This window comes from Tursiops truncatus, chromosome 2, assembly GCF_011762595.2.
Source record: "Tursiops truncatus isolate mTurTru1 chromosome 2, mTurTru1.mat.Y, whole genome shotgun sequence".
Taxonomy (NCBI): Eukaryota; Metazoa; Chordata; class Mammalia; order Artiodactyla; family Delphinidae; genus Tursiops; species Tursiops truncatus.
This window is the reverse complement of record NC_047035.1, coordinates 84,265,868-84,286,605: the sequence shown is the minus strand read 5'-3', so window position 1 is coordinate 84,286,605 and position 20,738 is coordinate 84,265,868. Positions and strand designations below refer to the sequence as shown.

The 20,738-nt window shown below is 40.1% G+C and overlaps 1 protein-coding gene across 1 annotated transcript in view; it reads right to left on the bottom strand.

The window, feature by feature from the left end:
- Nucleotides 1-1,767: 1,767 nt before the first annotated feature.
- CHP1 (calcineurin like EF-hand protein 1) overlaps nt 1,768-20,738 on the bottom strand; it is a 37,133-nt gene continuing 18,162 nt past the window's right edge. The window contains exons 3-7 of the mRNA XM_004325191.3: nt 20,214-20,294; nt 16,508-16,635; nt 8,105-8,166; nt 3,892-4,014; nt 1,768-3,743 (exon numbers count right to left, since the gene is read on the bottom strand). Coding sequence (XP_004325239.1) covers nt 3,690-3,743; nt 3,892-4,014; nt 8,105-8,166; nt 16,508-16,635; nt 20,214-20,294 — 448 coding nt within the window. The 3' untranslated portion in view covers nt 1,768-3,689. The remainder of the gene's footprint in view (nt 3,744-3,891; nt 4,015-8,104; nt 8,167-16,507; nt 16,636-20,213; nt 20,295-20,738) is intronic.

The window sequence follows — 20,738 nt, the reverse complement described above, 5'->3', positions numbered from 1 at the left end:
CTCAGTGGCCATGGCTCACGGGCCCAGCCGCTCCGCGGCATGTGGGATCTTCCCGGACTGGGGCATGAACTCGTGTCCCCTGCATTGGCAGGCGGACTCTCAACCACTGCGCCACCAGGGAAGCCCAGCCATCTTCAGTTTGAATCACTAGTTGACTCAAATCTCAGCCAAAGGAATGTGAATTTAGGGAATTTCAGTCCAGTAATGATGACTGCCTTCCAAGCAATTCTGCTTTCAGTGTTTGGGGAACAGGATAAACACCTGGCTTGTAGCTTAAGAAATGCAGTTTGTAAAGACAGTCCTCCATGAGGCGTCTCTACAGTAAATACCTGCTCTAAATCCCAATCAAGACAATCTATTCTAATAGTGTTTTAAATACAAAATTTGACAGGATTCTATAATCAATTTGAAAAAATACGTGACCATGAAGAACATTCTAAAAAGAATACTGAAGGTAAAAAGAGTAATTTGATTGCTTCCAGCATTCTCTTGAAGCCTATCAAAAGCTGTAAGTAAATGCCTAAAGTTTGCTCTAGTAATCCCACTCCCACAAAATTTTTTCAAAGAAAAAAGAAAGTTGTATGCAAAAAGGCATTCATTGTACCATTATTTTATAACATAAAATTGGAAACAATGAGCAAATAAAGTAATGGGACTTCCCTGGTGGTCCAATGGTTAAGACTCTGTGCTTCCACCGCAGGCGGACGTGGGTTTGATCTCTGGTCGGGGAAGATCCCACATGCCACGTAAGGTAATGGTTAAGTAAATATTACATCAAGTTGGTAAAATATTATGTAACTGTTGATACAAACAAGGAAGAACAGTTAACATGGGGAAATATTACGATACGTTAATTTCTAAAAGCTGTTATCATCTCATGTTATGTTTCATTTACTTTAGAAATATGTAATGCATGGGTAGACCAGAAGGGAGCAAGGGAAATAAAATTAGTTAAGGGGATTCTCTTCAAACTGCAGGTAATGTTGTAATGTTCTTAAAATTTTTTTTTACAGTATCAATGAATGTCTTATTTTAGTCACAGACTGGTATACCTGTGGCCATGGTCAGTAACATTAAGCTTCCTCCAAAACTGACAGCATGGTCACTCCATCTGTTTGTCACTTTCTCCAAATCCTAAAGTTACACTCAAAATGAAGCAAAGCTGAAACAGTGCAAGTCATTTTGAATGGACTTTTGAGGCACAGGGACCGGAAAAGAAGAGGGTATTGTGTTAGAATTTATAGGATGACTCTAGCTATTACTCTTTTGAGTCTTGTGGCGTGACACTAAACCTTAAAATAAGAAGAGGTACTCATACCCTACATAGCAGACTGAAACGTGAAGATGTGAAAAGCCATGTAACAATAGCTGGGTACAATATGTCATTGAGACTGTACGTACATGAGGGGGTAGACAACTTATTAACAAGCAATAGACAGATACCCTATTTTAGACCTCTTCTACATTTAAGGAGTCAGAGAGTCAAGAACAGAAATGGAATCCTACCTGGAGCAAGTGGGCGGTGGCTAAGGCTGTCAAAGTGTTAGTGTTGGCCCCTAAATGAACGCTCCCACCTGTTATGTCCAGGCAGCAGCCGATATGAAAGCCGATAGAATCTCATGTCATGTTCCAATTACGTTCAAATAAAGGCATTTGATAGCACAGACATAAACCCGAGTAAGTGAGACACACTGTGATTTCAAACTTGAAGAAGGGGACTGAGTTATGTAAAATTCTTGTAAAACAAAGGGACAAAAATCACCCAAGTTATTTTGTTTTAACCACAAGTATTTATTGATGGATCAAAGAATACAATTTTAATGAAACAATAAGGCACAACTGTGGATTAAAACAGATTGCTATACAGCCAAAAGGAGCAAAAAGCCGTAATCTCAGGAACTTTAAATATGCAGGTCAAGGAGCCTCTGAAGTACCTCTCTAACAGACCAGTGTCAGACAATTCTTCCCTTTTATACAATTCCTATATTACATCACTTGATCACAAAGTAAGACTGATACTTCACCAAGAATTCCTCAGTCATTTATACTTGAGTCATCCAGCCTGGCCACTCTTTCTTCTCCACTCTTCCTAATCCCTTTGCAGTGTTTTTTTTTTTGTTTTTTTGTTTTTTTTTAAAGTAATTTCCTTCCTTAAGTATTGTGTATACATCTTGGATAGCCTTCCAAAGCAAGGAAACAGCAAGCAAGCAATGAGTCAGAGAAAGTCAGCCAAGGACAGATATGGATGAAGAGACTCATAAAGACAGATGTTAGGATAATAACAGCCTGATTCAATGAGGTCTATACTAAGCTGACTTAGGCAGAGAGGTTGCTCTGGTTCATGCAAAGGCCTATTATGCCACCTCAGGTCGTGCCACCAGTGCCAGAGCCCTTGTTCCTAAGGGATTAGCAGTGGTCTAAGAGAGGAGCTAGGATGTCATTGTAACCAGGCAGCTAATGATACGATACATTCAATGCTTTGGACCTGTATTAGGAGCTGACTATGGCTTCCAGCAGTAACATGTGCCAGGTGTAAAATTCATAGAGAATTTTGTGTAAAACCTCAAGACACTGAGGACAATCTTTAAATCTTGTGGACTGGGATAAGTTAGGCACTTATCTTTCTACTTGGAAATGTGAAGAGAAAAACATTCCAGGGCACACAGCACTGAGGCATAAACCATGCTGCAGAGGTGGGAATACTTTTAGGGTGCCCAGTCTCCTTGTTCAAGCAGCCATGAGAAACACCCCTGACAAGCATACTGTCAGAGCAGCTATTCTGGTGGTGACAGCATCCTCAAACTAAGCAAGCCTGCAGGCATATGGCTAATTTGTGGAGAGTCAACACTGTACTAACAGGAGCAGCCACGTAGGTATGTATGTTGAGAATCGGAGGCCAGAGGTAGAGCGACCTGGGCAAGCCACCCAGAAGACTTGTCTCTATAACCCTTATCTTTCAAGAACATCTCCAACCAACAGCCCTTTGGTGACAGAGCAGAGGGGACCAAGAGATGGTCAAGACATTCTTCCGAGAGAAGTATTGACCAAAAAGCTCCTGAAGAGGCAACATCCCAAAGACCCATTTAAGAGTAAAAGTAGATTAAAAACCGCCAGACCACTGAACTATACTGCCAAGTCAGAAATACATTTAACAGGCATAGCTTGGGGTGCCAAGTAGAACAGAGGGGACTGAAGCTTAATAAAAAGCAGGGACACTGAAAGATTAAGTGAATGGTAGATTGGGTGAAAGAGAAGTAGGAAGCAAAGGACGTATAAAAAAGGATGAAGGAGCATGCCAGACCCAAGCTGGGGGGAAGGCAGCATGGCTACGGTCCACATCCAGTCAAAGAGCTTTGCTGGCTGGTTCTTGGCATGAATCCCTCTCACTTCTCAGACTGGATGGACACGTGGCACTCAGCAGCAGAATAGGGGGAGATGATATTTAGAAATGGAGATATCCAGCGAATGATACTGAACAGAATTAGGCGGGGTGTACCATTCTGTAATGCCCTGTTTATACACCAAAGGCAGGTTTGTGTTGATGGAACATATTTGGGGTTGTCATGCAACAGCAGTAGTACTTTGGGAGAAGGGGAATGATGGGATGGAGGTGGGGCTGGTGTACAGGAGGACTTTCAAGTTCCAGTTCTTAAATACTAGAAAGCAAGGAACAGTTTGGTCTCAGTCCTTTAGTGAAGAAATCGGATGCTCATTTTCTGTTCTACGTCCACCTTCTCCAAAACCTGTTAAAAAAAACAAAACCCAACGACAGTTATGAAGGTCACAACAGGAGATACTGTCTCAAGCTCTTATGTGAATTATGTTTTTCTCCCTCCCTCCTGTGTAGTAGGATTTAACTTCTTCAAACCAAGAGGTAAGTAAGTGACTGACCTTAACAAATTCTGTGAAAGATATGGCGCTGTCCCCATCCTGATCAGCCTCCTGGATGGTCCTGTCTGCGATGCTGCCCAGCTGCTCGTCTGAGATATTCACTCCGACCATCATGCGTAGCACCTGCAGGACCAACAGCCAGGAATTACTGGAGACTTGGGGTGAGCAGGACTCTTCTACTAAAATTAAAGATAAAAGCCACCCCCACCCTCTTTTCCTTTGATGTCCTCAAATATAACAGCCAAAAAGCTGAAACCCTTATCTTCTCACCTAGGCCATTCTAGACAATGATGTGAGCAGAATTCTCTGGCAAGGTCACTGAATAGGAAGGCAAAGCCTCACTTCAGGGAGAGTCCTTTGCATTTTGGTCCTCCCCATTCTTCCTGCCCGGAACGTAGGTATGATGCTTAGTGGTACAGCAGCCATCCTGGGACCGTGAGGTGAAAGTCAAATGTGCTATGGATGCCAGAGCAAGAAGAAGCCTGGCTCCTGGACATCATTTAGGTACTGTACCAACCTGGACAATCTATCCCCAGGCTTCTTGTTGCATGAGGCAAACTAGTCCCTTATAGGTTTAAGTCAGTTTGGTAGGGCTTTCTGGAATCTCACCCGAATGCAGTCCTCTTTGAGGCAGTGCATTAGCCCAGATATTCCTAAAGTATGGTCGAGAAACATAAAGATCCTTGAAGAGTTAAATACTAAATCCCCCCTTTTAGAAAAATGACAAGCACATTTAAAGGGTTGTGAGAACTGTGGGAAAAAAGAGAATTAAACACTGTTTCTCCAAATTTGTTCTCAGATGTAACAAAGAGATTGCCTGCTCCCCACTTATTCTGCTAACAACTTTAGGGTGTGAATATACATGGAAAACTGCTACCTTAAGCAAAACAAGCAACTCTAATGACATGGCTCTTAGACAATATGAAATGGGGGACAGGGTGCTTTTATGATGCCTTGCGTTGCCCTAGTTAACCACCTCTGTCTTCAACAGGTTAAGAGCTGAGCTTTACCCCAGGAAAGCAAGGCCTTCTAGCCCAGCTGTTCACAGGACTCCCTTTCCCCTATTCCTTTACATCCTTCCCCAATCTCTTGAAACAGATTTTTAAAAGTATATTATAGGATTTTCTGAAAAGAAAAAAAGAGCTGAAATATTGATCTGTATCAAGACTGTTCCCCCACCCCTGACCCACAAATCAATTCTTGAAAATCGGAAGTTGTACATTAGGGTAGAAAAGTATACAAATTGAAGGATAAATAAAAAGTGGCAATGCTAACAAAAATATTAAACGGCCAAGCCATTTGCCATCTTCCCTGACTGTGTGTGGCCAACTAGACAAATCCATCCTAAACAGCAGCTTCTTCAGGTCCCAGTCTAATTATTCTCTGAAGTGTTTTATTTTTAGAATTATAGAACTAATTGTGCATGTGTGCTGTGTGTATACAGTGGGGTGGGGACAGGAGTGGTGGTGTCTTAAAAATCACTCATCCAGTCTGTCAATGAGGACATAAAGGTCCAGAAGTGCCTGGACACAGGTCCTAACAGCCACTAGCCCAAGCCGCCTGCCCGGGCCTCCACACCTGGCCAATGCTCTTTCTACCTCTCCATGGTGTCACTTTTGGTTCCAGTCAGAAGTTTATTAGCAAATGGAACTTTTATTATTACTATTTTTTTAATGCATGGTGAGGTTTTTTTGTATATACCCTTCAATGGTTTAAGAAAGCTCCCATCTCTATTTTTCTAAGACTTTAAAAAAAAATCATGAATTGGTTGGGGTGATAAATTGGGAGACTGGGATTGATATATACACACTACTATATATAAAACAGATAACTAATAAGGACCTACTGTACAGCACAGGGAACTCTAGTCAATACCCCGTAATGACCTATACGGGAAAAGAGTCTAATAAGAGTGGGCCTATGTGTATGTATAACTGATTCACTTTGCTGTACAGCAGAAACTAACACAACATTGTAAATCAACTGTACTCCAATAAAAATTTAAAAAGTCAGGATGCAAGGGACACAGGTTTGTGCCCCGGTCCGGGAAGATCCTACATGCCGCGGAGCGGCTGGGTCCATGAGCCATGGCCACTGAGCCTGCGCGTCCGGAGCCTGTGCTCCGCAACGGGAGAGGCCACAACAGTGAGAGGTCTGCGTACTGCAAAAAAAAAAAAAAAGTCAACATTGCTACCTTAAAAAAATCATGAATGGAAGAGGAATTTTATTAAAATTCTATGGAAAAGACCATTCAACTTTTCTTCTTTAATCTGCTACCGTGGAGAAATACTATTGATTGGTTTTCTAATTTGAATTCCTGGTATAAAGCCACTTGGCTATAATATAGTATCCTTTTTATATATTGCTGGATTCGACGTATTAATATTTTGTTTTGGATTTTTACATCTATGTGAGTGAAGGAGACTGCGCTGTAATTTTCTTACAGTCTTTAGAAGGTTTTCATGTCCAAGTTATGCTGGCCTCATAAAATGAGTATAGCAACTATCTTTATTGAAGTATAATTGATATACAGTAAAATGTACACATTTAAAATGTACAACCTGATAAGTTCTGACATCTGTTCACACTTGTAAAACCATCACCCCGATCAAGATAATAAACATATCCATCACCCCCAGAAGTTAAACCAGAATTTTTTTTTTTTTTTTTTTTTTTGTGCAGTACGCGGGCCTCTCACTGCCGTGGTCTCTCCCGCCGCAGAGCACAGGCTCCGGATGCGCAGGCTCAGGGGCCATGGTTCACGGGCCCCGCCGCTCGTGGGATCTTCCCAGACCAGGGCACGAACCCGTGTCCCCTGCATCGGCAGGCGGACTCTCAACCACTGCGCCACCAGGGAAGCCCCCAGATGTAGCAATTTTAAATAAAGTAAATTCTTCTTACTGAAGAAAGATGACCCCGGGGCTTCCCTGGTGGCGCAATGCTTAAGAATCTGCCTGACAATGCAGGGGACACAGGTTCCAGCCCTGGTCCGGGAAGATCCCACATGCTGTGGAGCAGCTGAGCCCGTGTGCCACAACTACTGAAGCCCGTGCACCTAGAGCCCGTGCTCCACAACAAGAGAAGCCACCGCAGTAAGAAGCCCACACACCGCAACGAAGAGTAGCCCCCGCTCGCCACAACTAGAGAAAGCCCGCGCACAGCAACAAAGACCCAACACAGCCAAAAATAAATAAATAAATTTATTAAAAAAAAAAAAAAAAGAAAGATGCCCTCAATTCAAAAGCAAAGGACACTATCATTGACCTGCAGGCTGTTTTGGTTTTTACTCAGACACAGAAATGTAGGAGTACCCTGGGTTGGTCCTTAACCTCAACTTAGAAGACTTCTCAAGGCAATGAGTTCAGACTTACTTCAGGGTGAGTAGAAACCACTTTACTTTTTAGTTTTATCTTGAAAGAGAGAAATCTCCCCATGGAAATTCCTGAATGTTTTCGCCCCCTATGGTCCTCAAGATTCATAAATATTTTTTAATACCTTTAATTAATTAATTAACTTATTTATTTATTTATTGCCACACCGCGCAGCATGCGGGATCTTAGTTCCCTGATGAGGGATCGAACCTGTGTCCCTGCAGTGGAAGCGTGGATTCTTAACTACTGGACCGCCAGAAGTCCCTCAAGATTCATAAATATTAAAAGAAGAAAAGAAAAAAGGAGAATTTTCTCCCTACCTAAACTTGTATTTAGGGAAGGGGGAGCAGGGAGAAAGAGAACGGCAATGCTAATAGGATGGAATGCCAGTCACTGCTATTAGAACAGGGAATTATCTAGGGGGAGCAACAAAGGCGAGTGAGTAGTGGCTCAGCTCCACTGTCCCAGAAGCAGTTCCTTGACTCTTACATCAGGCCTAAGGACATACAAAACAGCAGCATTTACCTTCGTGTCATCAGAATTACCAATAAGCTGACAATAAATGAACTATCTGATCTAAATCATCTCATATATTTGAGTGCCAGTCTGCACTTAAATGACATTTAGTTAGCTTTTAAATAGTGGAGACATCTGTGAGAACTCAACATGCCATTTCAAGTTTCCCCAGGTCATCTGCTCTGCTTTATATCTAGGACAGGACTCTGCATACAGCAGGTGTTAAATAAATGCTTACTCAAGGAAAGAACAATTCCTGCCCACAAGAATAAGCCGGCAGGGCCCAAACACAAGTTATTCGTGTGCATGGGAACTCTCCCACATACCTGTAACAGCTCATCACGGGAGATCTTGTCATCTTTATCCAAGTCATACAGTCGAAAAGCAACTGGTAGGAAAAAACAAGAATTTAGTGGAAATTCAAAAGTGTTTTGCCCCTTCTCAAGGAACTAAATATATAAAGGACACCTGACAGAAAACTGACAATGAATTAATAGTTTTTCCAAGAGCAACTGCAATTACTTGTAGAGCTTTTAAAGACATTGTAACATTTAAGAAACTGGGATGCATCTCATAATTGATGGCATCCTAGCTTGGATGAAGTATGGCCCCTTTATTGCACAAATCAATAACGTAATAAGTCGAATGTCCTTTTTCTTAACTTAGAATGTTTAAAAAAAAAATCCAGAACCCGTAAGTGGCTCTGTCAGTTAGGCCATCTCACACAGCCCAAGTCTACCGTGCACCGCACTCAGGGGGAGCCAACAATAGGAGCCACAGAGGCAACCAAACAGCTGACTACACAAAGTATTACTCTGGAAAAATGACCACTTCGGCAAATTCATGTCAAATTTCAAATAATCCTCAACTACTTGGGAATCCTGAAGGTAAAGAACTTCAGTGTCAAATAGAAATGCCAAGAATCTGATGGTGTCCTGGCCTTCTCATGCTTCTCCCTCTTTAACAATAGGTAAGTCTTTTAGAAACTAGGATATCTGAGAGAGAGAATTCAGAAGAGCAAAAATCATTCAGACAGTGCCATTTTCCTGAAGGGCCACCAAGTGAAAAGTATGGGAACACTGGATGATTTTTTGGCACTGTGACAAATCACACTGAGGAAGTGACTACCTTACACTTAGAGCTGAATATTCTGTGGTTTTGAGGCTTTGAATCATTTCAAGTATGTCAGGAAGATTTTTGGTTTTCAGTAGGTACTGCCAATATTAAAAGGCCCAAATCCAGCTTTAGAGTTATTAAGATATACAGATTTAGATCTCGTCCTTGGAACCCACAGCCTAGTAGAGGAAAGCAACACACACTACGCACTTTAATACAGTCCAAGTGTTACCATACATATGAAATACCAGGGAACAAAGCATATAGCAGATGTGCCTTTCTGGTTCAAGCAACATTTGAACAAGGTCTTGAAAGACAAACAGAAATCTGATGAAGGGTGGCATTCCAGGCAGAACTAATACTAGGTACAAGGGCAAGAGAACATGGATGAATATCTAAAAGTTTAAACATCACTCCTTGCCTCCACCAAAAGAAAAAAAAGGTGGGGGGGGGGCGTGCTGAGTTCACTAAAAGTCTAAGTAAAACTTTTAGAAAAATCTAATTTACTTTTTGTAAGGCACAATATTAAAATTCTGGAAGGGGGAGTAACTAGGAGAGACTTTCTCTGATGTTTGTCTGTTTTCTTTAATTTGGTTAGTTGAGTAACTAACTTTATCAAATTTGAGACTTTATATGCTTAGGAGGTTTGGATTCCAAGGGGAAGGAGAAAAGGATCATAAGTGTTCCTAAAGGAATGTGTGTTTAATATATTCCCAATTTGAAAAAGAATAGGTATATGTATATGTATAACTGAATCACTTTGATGTACACCTGCACACTAACACAACATTGTATATCAGCTACAGTCCAATATAAAATAAAAATAAAACAGATGAATGGAAAATATATATATATATTCCCCAAACTAAACACACATACACACACACACACACACACACACTCTCTCTCTCTCTCTTCTGCATATGCTGTCATCTTTCTAAAATACCATAAAATGTGTTATTTACTAAAGATTTTGCAATGGAAATCTGTTTGCTATATAACCCATAAATATCTGTTTCTGAATTTCTTAATTGGGGGGTAACTGTAATAAACACTTACATCCCTTTCTGCCAAAGTATTTACAGAAAGCTGAAAAGCTAATTTTTGAAACCTAACTGCAATGGACTGAATGTTTGTATCTCCCCCAGAATTCCTATGTTGGAACCATAACTTATCCACAATGTGCTATTAGGAGGTGGAATCTTTGGGAAGTAATTAGGGTTAGATTAGGTCATGACAGTGAGGCCCTCATGATAGGATTGATGCCCTTATAGAAAGAGGAGACAGGAGATCTCTTTATCCTTCTCTCTTTCTGTTTCCACCTCCCTCCCAACGTGAGAATACAGCAAGAAGAAGAAGACTGTGAACCAGAAGGGGGGCCCTCACCAAGAACCTGACCATGTTGGCACCCTGATCTCAGAGTCCAGTCTCCAGAACTGTGAGAAATGTCTGCTTAAGTCACCCAGTTTATGGTATCCTGTTATAGCAGCCTGAGCAGACTAAGACACCAGCAGAGCCATCACACGATAGGGTCTTTTAGAAAAAACTACAGCAACAGTAGTTATTTCTTAACTGACTTGGATTCCTGTCACTCAGCTCTGGTCCTGAACCAGTAGAACCAGCATTTTCCCCGAGATAATGAATGGTCAAATGCCAAATGACTGAGCCATTCTGTTAGCTTCTCTCTCTTTCCTCTCCTCCTCTCCCTTTCCCCCCATTCTTAATCCAGGAGACTTGGACTCTCCTGTCTCCAGAGCTGTCATCTCTCATCTCCAGTCCCAGGGCTTTAAATGCCATCTAATGTTGATGACTCCCAAATGTGCATCTCCAGCTTGGACCCCTCCTCTGAGCTCCTGCTGTTGACGGCAGAGCAATACAGTACAGTGGTTAAGACTCTAACTCTGCCAAGTCCTGTCTGACCGCTTACTAGCTATGTCTACGTGAGCAAGTTACTTAATCTCTCTGTGCCTCAGTTGCCCAAGAGGTGCAAAATGAGAGTAACAGAATCCACCTCATAGGGTTGTGAGGACTGAATGAGTTAGTACACAAAAGGCACTTTAAACAGTGCCTGGCACACAGGAAGAGCTCAATCAGTGTCATCTACCCGCCGTCACCTCTCTGCCCTCCTCTCCTACCACTCACTTCTTTCTTGATAACGCTGCTTTGTTCTCTGAACACCAAGCACTCATTTCTACCCAAGGACCTTTACACCAGTCATCCCCTCTGCCTAGAGCACTCTTCTGCTATTCTTGGCATGATTGGCTCATTCTTAGGGTTTCAACTCCTCAGAGAGGTTTCCCTGACCACTCATTCTAAAGCAGTGACACCCTCCCCCATCACTCTCTCATCTTACCTTATTCATTTCCTTCACAAAACTTGCCACGATCATAAGCCCTGTTTATTCGTTTGTCTTTTTCCATATAGTCTATCTCCCTTATTACATTGTAAGATCTCTGAAAGCAAAGACCTTATCTGATTTATGCACCATTGTATCCTGGGCCTAAAATAGTGCCTGGCATACAGGAGTTGCTCAAACATTTGCTTAATAAAAGACCAAATGAATGATCTCAGTCAAACCTTTACATTTTAATCACGGTTACTTCCTTAAAAAAAAACCAAAACACTATAGTGAAATAAACATAAAATTTAAGTGTACAGTTGAGTACTTTCACACTGTTGTGTAACCATCACCACCATCCATCTCCAGAACTTCTTCATCTTCCCCAGTTGAAATTTTGACCCATTAATAACTCCCCATTTCCCCCTGCCTCTAGGCCCTGGCAACTTTCTATGAACTTGACTACTCTAGGAACCTCATAGAGGAGGAATCAAATAATATTCACCCTTTTGTGTCTGGCTTATTGTTATTTAGCATAAGTAAATTTTCCTATGTTGTAGCATGTGACAGAATTTCCTTTTTTAAGGCCAAATAATATTTCATTGTATGTATACACCACATTTTGTGTATCCTTTTATGTTGACGGACACTTGGGTTGCTCCCACCTTTTGGCTGTTGTGAATAATGCTGCTCAGTTTCTTCTTGGCTACTCTCCCAAACTCCACATCACCAATATTCCTCATCGTCCAGATAAAATATCTTCATGCAGACTCATTTCCCACATTACTCATTATGTGTTATAAAAAACGTAAACTATTTAAGAGGACAATCAGAACATCAAAAAGGAAGCTTACCATGCCCTGGAGCATTCTAACATGGGTTGTACCTTCCACATCAGACTTTATAACCTCACTGACCTGAAGAGGAGAACAATAAGGAAACCACTCCTGGGAGACAAACAGAGCAGTAGTACTATGTGTGCTTGGGCCTGTGCCTACATAGGTACAGTTCAGCCTTGCTGATTGTCCTTGACATTCTTTCACTGTGGCATAAAAAAGAAATAGGACAAAGCATGCTCTCAGAGTCCCTGAAGAGACTATTCTCTGAGGAAGATGGACTATAAACAAATTTGCCTTAGTGGCAAATGTGTTGCTAGGTGTATGATGTTCAGTTGCTCTCAGTCTACAACAAGAAGTGCCGTCTTACTGCTTCCACAGCTCTGTGGGAAATTCAGAGAAAACCAAAATACAGACAGAGAAGAAGACATCCAGGACTCCTCTGTAGCTCTGGTTTCACTGGTCTACTTACATGAATGTGATCCTAACATACAGGATGCAACAGAATTCGAATTCATGTTCAGCTTCCTATAAAAGTTGATCTGAAAGCCAAGACTAAAGTAATGGTAAAAACCATGCATAACTTGCACAGCACTTACTATTCTATCTCACCCTAAAGTCTGCCATTTCGGTGGCATTCAGGCCTTCTTTCTTCCTAAAAGAAGCTCATCCATGGCTTCAGGGGGCATTCTGTCTCTCTGTCTCTGTCTTTCTTTCCCCACTGTCAGATATGAATAGGGAAGCGCATAGCCCAGCTGCCACTGAAAGCCACCATGTGACCATGAGGAGCCACGCCTTTGGATGAAACAGACCCGAAGGATGGCAGAGCAGAGCAACAGGAAAAACCTGGGTCCTTGACAACACAATCAACCCTGACGCTTGCCCCACCTCACTCGTTAAGTGAGATAATACATCTCCTTACTGTTGAAGTCAGCTGAGTCAGCTGAAGGCATCCTCACTGATACGCTAAGTAACTACCAAATCCCCTAATGTTACCTGGAATATTTTCTTTAGGGTCAATGTGAATTAATGAATTTGCTTATCCGTTCACTCATTGATGAACACTTAGGTTACTTTCTTGTTTTAGCTATTGTGAATAATGCCACCATGAACGTGGGTGTACAAATATCTCCTCAAGACTTTGCATATACCCTTCACCCCAGCCTCTCCTGATGGTAGCATCTTGCATAACTATAATACACCATCAAAACCAGGAAACTGACAGAGGTACAATCCACAGAGTTTATTCGGATTTCACCATGTGTGTATGTGCATGTGTGTGTAGTTCTATGCAATTTTATCACCTATGTAGTTTCATGTAACCACCACCACATTCAAGACACAGAGCTGCTCCATAGCCACAGGGCTCCAATGTCATATCCTGTTATTTAGTGTATAATAAAGAAACACCTTTATTACTGTATCACAAAGTTGTTTTGACATTTTGTTCATTGTATTTCAATATAATTGGTTTCCTTTATAATCCTATGTATTTCATTTTATGCATTCACAAACATTCCGAGATGGGATCGACAGGATTCACCAGACTGCCAAGGGAATTCGTGACTTGAAAAAAGTAGAGCCCAGGCTGTAGAGGGAATTCAGGTAACAGGTCTGTGTTATACCTGATAACCTTTAAAGCCTCCTCTAATCCTGGATTAGAAAAGCAAGCATAGTTTCGTAGAGCACAGAATGTTGTCTTTTTTATAAATTTATTTATTTATTTATTTATTTATTTATTTTTGGCTGCCTTGGGTCTTCGTTGCTGCGCACAGGCTTTCTCTAGTTGTGGCGAGCAGGGGCTACTCTTCGTTGCAATGTGCAGGCTCTAGGCGCACAGGCTCAGTAGTTCTGGTGCACAGGCTTAGTTGCTCTGCGGCATGTGGGATCTTCCCAGACCAGGGCTCAAACCCGTGTCCTCTGCATTAGCAGGCGGATTCTTAACCACTGCGCCACCAGGGAAGTCCCTAGCACACAATGTTTCTTAACTGTCTTCTTAACCGACTCACTGGATTCACAGATGCTCCCCCTCCCCTCTGCAAATCGTTCTAGCTGATATGGCAGCACACTGCATAGTTGTAGCCAATGGGCGACTCTGGAGTGCCTACTCCACCTGCTGAGTTGGATGCTTACCGAGAGTCAGGTGTGTCAACTGTCCTAGAACTGTGCTATTTGTACTTTTCATAAAACTACATAATTTTAGAAGAAATGAAATGTGTGAAAATAAAGTTATTTTTAAATGAATATTAGATTGACTGCTTTTGAAAGGCTCAATATTAAGGCACTGAAGAAAAAAACCCCACCAAACTGTTGCTAAAGTATGTGTGGCAGGACAACTGCAAAAGATCAAGGAAAAAATGTTAACAGCAGGAAGATTCTATTCTCAGAATGCTTTATAAGTACCTTTAAGTTCTCTTTCCACTGAAAAGAAACTGCAACTAGAAACCTTAGACTATACATTATAGATGTGTTCTACACAAAAATGTCACACACCTCCCATCAACAGAACTTTACCAAAACAAAACAAAACAACTCTTGGTCCTACATCTAAAGACTGGCCAGTGAATGTGTTTTTAAATAATATAAGGTAAATTAAAATGTTAAACCATGTATCCTTTTCTATGATTCTATGCTTTAGCTGACTTTTTCAATTACTGATCAACTCCTGGTCTGACAACATTTTAAATGAGAAAATTTCTACTACATTAATGCCAGCATCAGGCAAACATGTAATAAATATATACTAAAGCTCATAAAACATTAAGACACAAGGCTTTGTCTCAAACAGTATTTAGTCTTGAAAGAAGAAAGTGAAATTCACTAATAAACATAAAGTATCCAATAAATTTGAGAACAATTCATTAGAATTCTATTTTCTTTTATATTTAGTTTTCTTTGTACTTAAACTTTCCACTCTTCATGAAGGTATATGATATTGTGGTAAAGAAAAGCAGTGTTTTATTATTTTGGTTCAAAAATCTTCCCTGTCTTATATAACAAAACTTATTTTAGTATTTCTCAAACTCTTTACCTGAAATACAGAGGAGTGAACTCACACTCCTATAAGCAAGGGAGATCTGTGGATATGGCCCAAGCGCTACAAATTAAAAGTTTAAGTTTCATGTACTATCTTTCAAATGTATGTAAATTTGGCATTATATTCTATAGTTTATCTATATTTGTTTCAATATTAAAAAGCCTTTTAATTTTTCTTTAAATCGTTCAGTAAAAACTTGATGGGCATAAATTAATTAATTAAAAAACAAAAACAAAAAAACTTGATGGGCCCCATTTATTCTGTGGCTTCATAGACTTCACTGTGCACCCAAGCAAGAGAAGCTAGGGCTCAATCAATTCAATACAATTTCTTTTCTTTTCTTTTCTTTTTTTTGGCTGCGCCACATGGAATACAGAATCTTAGTTCCCCGACCACAGATCAAACCCATGCCCCCTGCAGTGGAAACGCGGAGTCTTAACCACTGGACCACCAGGGAAGTCCCCAGTTCAATACAATTTCAGTTTCAACTTGTGTTGAATGGAAAGAGAAACTTAAATTTAATTTCTTGGAGAAGTATTGTAAGGGATTAGGCAATATCATACATGAACCAACAAAGGGCAGAGGGAAATTAACAAATATCCAAGGAAAGGAGGCAAGAGGCATGGAGACAAAAATTAAGTCTTGCACTAACCTAGCTGTCCACCCCTACTTAAGTCATATCCCAGTATCTATCAAATTCTAAGGTGGGATGAGCCTTTCTCACTGTTGTCACTCTAGCACTTATCACAGTACCTGGCACACAGGATATATTAGCAGCTAACTCTTATTGCCTTCAAACCTTCCTGTTTGAAACCCCTTAATATCTCATTTTACAGAAAAGGAAACTGAGGCCCAAAGATTTTAAGTAACTTGCCCAAAGACACAGGGCCAAAAAGTGGCAGAGCTGGGATTCAAATCCAGCCAGTTGGGACTTCCCTGGTGGCACAGTGGTTAAGAATCCACCTGCCAATGCAGGGGACACGGATTCGATCCCTGGTCCGGGAAGATCCCACACGCTGTGGAGCAACTAAGCCCGTGCGCCACAGCTACTAAGCCTGCGCTCTAGAGCCCGTGTGCCACAACTACTGCAGCCTGTGCACCTAGAGCCCATGCTCCATAAAAAGAGAAGCCACTGCAATGAGAAGCCCGTGCACCGCAACAAAGAGTAGCCCCTGCTCGCCGCAACTAGAGAAAGCCGGTGCATGGCAATGAAGACCCAACGCAGCCAAAAATAAATAGATAAATTAATTAATTAAATCAAATCCAGCCAGTTTAGCTCCAGGGTCTGAGCTCTTAACCACTATGTTAGAATAAATGCTTGTTCAGTGAATGAATGAGTAAATAAATGATTTGTGAGAAATGAAAAGCAAATATTTTAAGCCAGAAGACTTTATCTCCTTACAGTGCAGTTTGTTGCTTCGGCTGTTGAGTGGTTCTGGTCCATTCACATCTTTGCTCTTTTCATTATCCTCAATGGGTCGGAAATGAGCCAAGGTCCTCATGAATCCGCGGAAGTTTACCTGGTCCTCTCTGATCAGGAAAGATAACAAAAAGCACATCTTGTCAGTCAAGGCAAGGTGATTATTTCTTATGAATTCAATACATTAACAGGTTTAGCTAGAGTGGCCTGGAAGTCCATTTAATGAGGTCTCTTTCCATACACATGGCACTTTAGGGCTCATAAAATATCTTCAGTTAAGTCTTGCCACAAGCTTGTGAGGTTTTATTCTTACTTTACAAATTATTAACCAGACTTAGAGAGGTAACAGGACTTACCAGAGTCAGTTACCTATTGAATTTACTTCTCTTTTCCCAAAGAGGATTTTAAGTAGCAGCAGGGCTGTGCTATCAGACAAGCCAGAACTTGAACTCACTGGCTTCAGACTCTGCAGCAAACAGCAAGTTATGTCATTTCAACCCAGTGTCTCCCTAACCACCTCTCATGTCTCCCCTGCAGTCACATGTACCTAGTGATATTTTAATGTTAAGGCATATTATGTAAAAGCTGCTTTTGAAATAAAGTTTATTTAGTTATAGAAGCAATACATACATTTTTGGAAATTTGATAAAAAGAAAAGAGAAAAATACCACTTCTAGTTCTACCAATCAATCACAATCATTGTTAATATATCTCCCAGTAATTTTTCTATGTTTTTTGGATAATTGTGAACATACTGCATAATTTTGTAGCTTGCTTTTTTTAAACTTTAGGCATGTCTACAATCAGTATAAACATTTTGAAACATTTAAACCATCTGCATAATAATTGTGTGGCTTTATCATGATTTTATTATTCCCTCATAATTGGATAGATATTTTCCTCATAATGTTTTGAAAGACCTTTGTGTATAAAGCTTTTTGGGTACTTAAGATTAGAGAAAATCTTTTTATCACACCACAGGCTAATCAGTAACCCTATAAGAAATAATTCTAAAACTTGAATGAATAAAGAATGTTTTTAAGATTAAAAGAGAATGTCCCATGTGACATAGCTATTTATCTAAGGCAGTCATGGAAAGAACAGGTTGCCTGGTTCCTGTGGCTACCTAAAAATACATCTGAGTCTTTGCTCCCATTGAATAGATGTGGTATGTCGGGTCTCCTAAGTGCCAGCAAACACAGAGATCAGAGACCTTGTAAAGGTAGAGTTCAAAGGCTAGCTTGTGAGCCGCTTGTACCCAAAGGAATGACCTTTCACTCTTTAAGGTAGCTATACTGCTAATGGAGCGTTATCTCTAAAAAATGTGAGTAAGGGCTGAGGAATCAAGGAATGTGTAATAAGATCTGAGTCACATGCTAGAACAAACAGATAAATGAGTACATATATCACTGGCATGTCTCTGAGTAAAAGGGAACTAAATACCAATGTCCTACTTTCAAATCTCATTCTTTAAAAACAAATAGAACCTAAATATGACCAGAGAAAAACAAAAAACCCAGAAGCCAAATATCTGTATCTGATTAGAGCAAGAAGTAGAGGTGCAGCGTGCTAAGAGCCGAGCAGTGTAGTCCAGCGCCATCCTCAGCCTCCTCATATATACCTCAAGTACATCAGCACACATTGTGTCCTTAGCAAGAAAGAGATCAGTGAAAAGGATGACAGACAACACTGTAGCCACAACAAAGGTGGTCTGGCCTTTACAAAACAGCTTTCCACAAGCTGCTTCTTCAAATAACCAATGGTGACTAGGGAACACTTAAAAAAAAGCTGGCAAAATGACTCTACGGGGTTTACTTTTCATTGCAAAAGGTTTGGATACAAAAGAGCAGTGAAAGTTATCTCCAGACAGTTCTCTGCAAGGGCTAAAAAAAGGAAGTGAAAAAAGTCAAGAATTCAGCACTAAAACCACACCTGAAACAAACAGGGCATTTCAGGGAGAGAAAAAAAAAATCAGAAAATGAGGAAGTGTAAGTGATTACTCAAGGTCACCATGAATCTGAAAAGGGCAGGTCTCAGTCTGATTGAGTCCTATCTTCACATGAACTGGCTGCTAGTCTTCCCCTTTGACTGTCACTCAAATTTACTGAGTGACCGTCTTCTCAACTTGCAAATTCCTTTGCTCTCAATTCAGAGTTCTAAAATTTCCTCTCCACGTGTTTTATCTGATGGTGCACTTACTGACACTTAGTCTCATTACTAAGAACTGGCAAACATATAACATTTTAAAGTCCTCTGGGTCAAATAAACAAGTCACAAGGAACCAGGAAGACATTGTTAAAGAGATTACTTAAAACAAGATTATATGATAAGCTTTATTCAGGAAACAGTACCTAATTGAATCAGTAAATATTGACTCAGCACTTTGAAGGCAGTATATTAGGTTAGTGAAGCATATCAAAAGCCTAGTTTTACATTACACAAACCTAAATCTGTTTGAGAAAGTGTGTGTGTGGTAGCGGAACTACATCCATAGTTGATGTCGTAAAAGAAATGTAAAGCAATGTTCTGGATTAAAGGAGGCTAAAGAGATATGACAACTGAGCCAGACTGGGATCCTATACTGGAGGAAGGGGACATGCTAAAAAGATTGTTGGATAAACTGATAAAATTGGACTATCAGTAATATATTAGAATACAATAGGTAATGAGGGAAATAGATGAAGGTGGTCAAAGGGTACAAACCTCTAGTTATAAGATGAATACATTCTGGGGACGAAATGTACAGCAAAGTGACTATAGTTAACAACACTGCATTGTACCTTTGAAAGTTGCTAAGAGAGGTAAAAGTTCTCATCACAAGAAAAAAGTAACTAAAAAATAAAAAGAAAAAAAAGAAAAAAGTAACTATGTGAGGTGATGAATGTGTTAATTAATATTATTGTGGCTATCATTTTTCAATATATACATGTATAAAATCACTATGTTGTATACCTTAAACTTATACAATGTTATATGTCAGTCACATCTCAATAAAGCTGGAAAAAAGAATACATAATATTTTATATTAATATTATTACAGCACTTGATAGGTGTGGTAAGTATAAATTACACACTAGATTTCAAAGACTTAATATGAAAAAGAATATACAATATAATAATACTTTTAAAATATTGATAACATTGAATAATATTTTGGATATATCAGGCTAAATAAAATATATATTGCCAAAGTTAATTTAACTTGTTCATCCAAAATTAATGTAACGTGTTTATTTTTACTTTTTAAATGTGACTACTAGAAAATTTGTAGTAATTATATATGTGGCCTGAATGAAGTTTTTATTAGCTAGGACTGAGACAGAGAGCATACACAAATGAGGCAAAATGTTAACAATACAACAGATGCTTCTGGGTAAAAGATGTACAGGTGTTCCTCATACTGTTTGCAAATTTTGCAACTTTTCTGTAAATTGAAATTATTTCCAAATAAAAGTTTTAAAAATGTTTAGTTTTACATCAAAGATAAACAGAGATTAAAGACAACTTTGAAGATGGGCTAATATACCTATCTGAAGTTTAAAACAAGGATGAGGGTAGAGATATTTTAGATATGATCGAGTTAGAGAGGCCTAATGTAATCAGGAGGATCATGGTCTGAGATGACCCAACCGACAGCAACATTCCAGATTAGCCTCAGAAAGGAAGCCCAATAAATGCAGGGACTCACCCCTCTGGAAAGAAGGCATTGATGATCCGGTCCCCCAGTGGGTTGATGGCAAGTTCTGGAATCCGCTGAAAGTCTTCCCGGCTGCCAAGAGAATCACCTTGGGTTAGAGACCATTGGCCCTTAGCATGAACTCCTTCAGTCATGCTAGAGTACAACCTAGCAAGGATATTACCTCCTGGAATTTACTTCTGTGGCAAATTATACCAAATAACTGCAAAGAATAGCACTTTAATAGCTGCCAAGTGTTTCTTGCACCAGCTCTGGAGTGGAAGAAGCCAGGTTTGACTATGCCACATTCTAGTGAATTCAGCACACAGGTTATGTCAGTAAACCAACTGACAAGCAAATACTAAGCTGTCCCTGTAAATGATTCCTTGAACATTACTATTTTGTACTTAGTAAGTTTGGAGAATGAAGAGCAACTGCAAAGTATCAAACACTGCAGAGTTGAATATGGGAGGAAAAATTCAGAGGGCCCTCTGTACCCTTGATAAGAAGATATACAGCACTTATGAAATGCAAGGA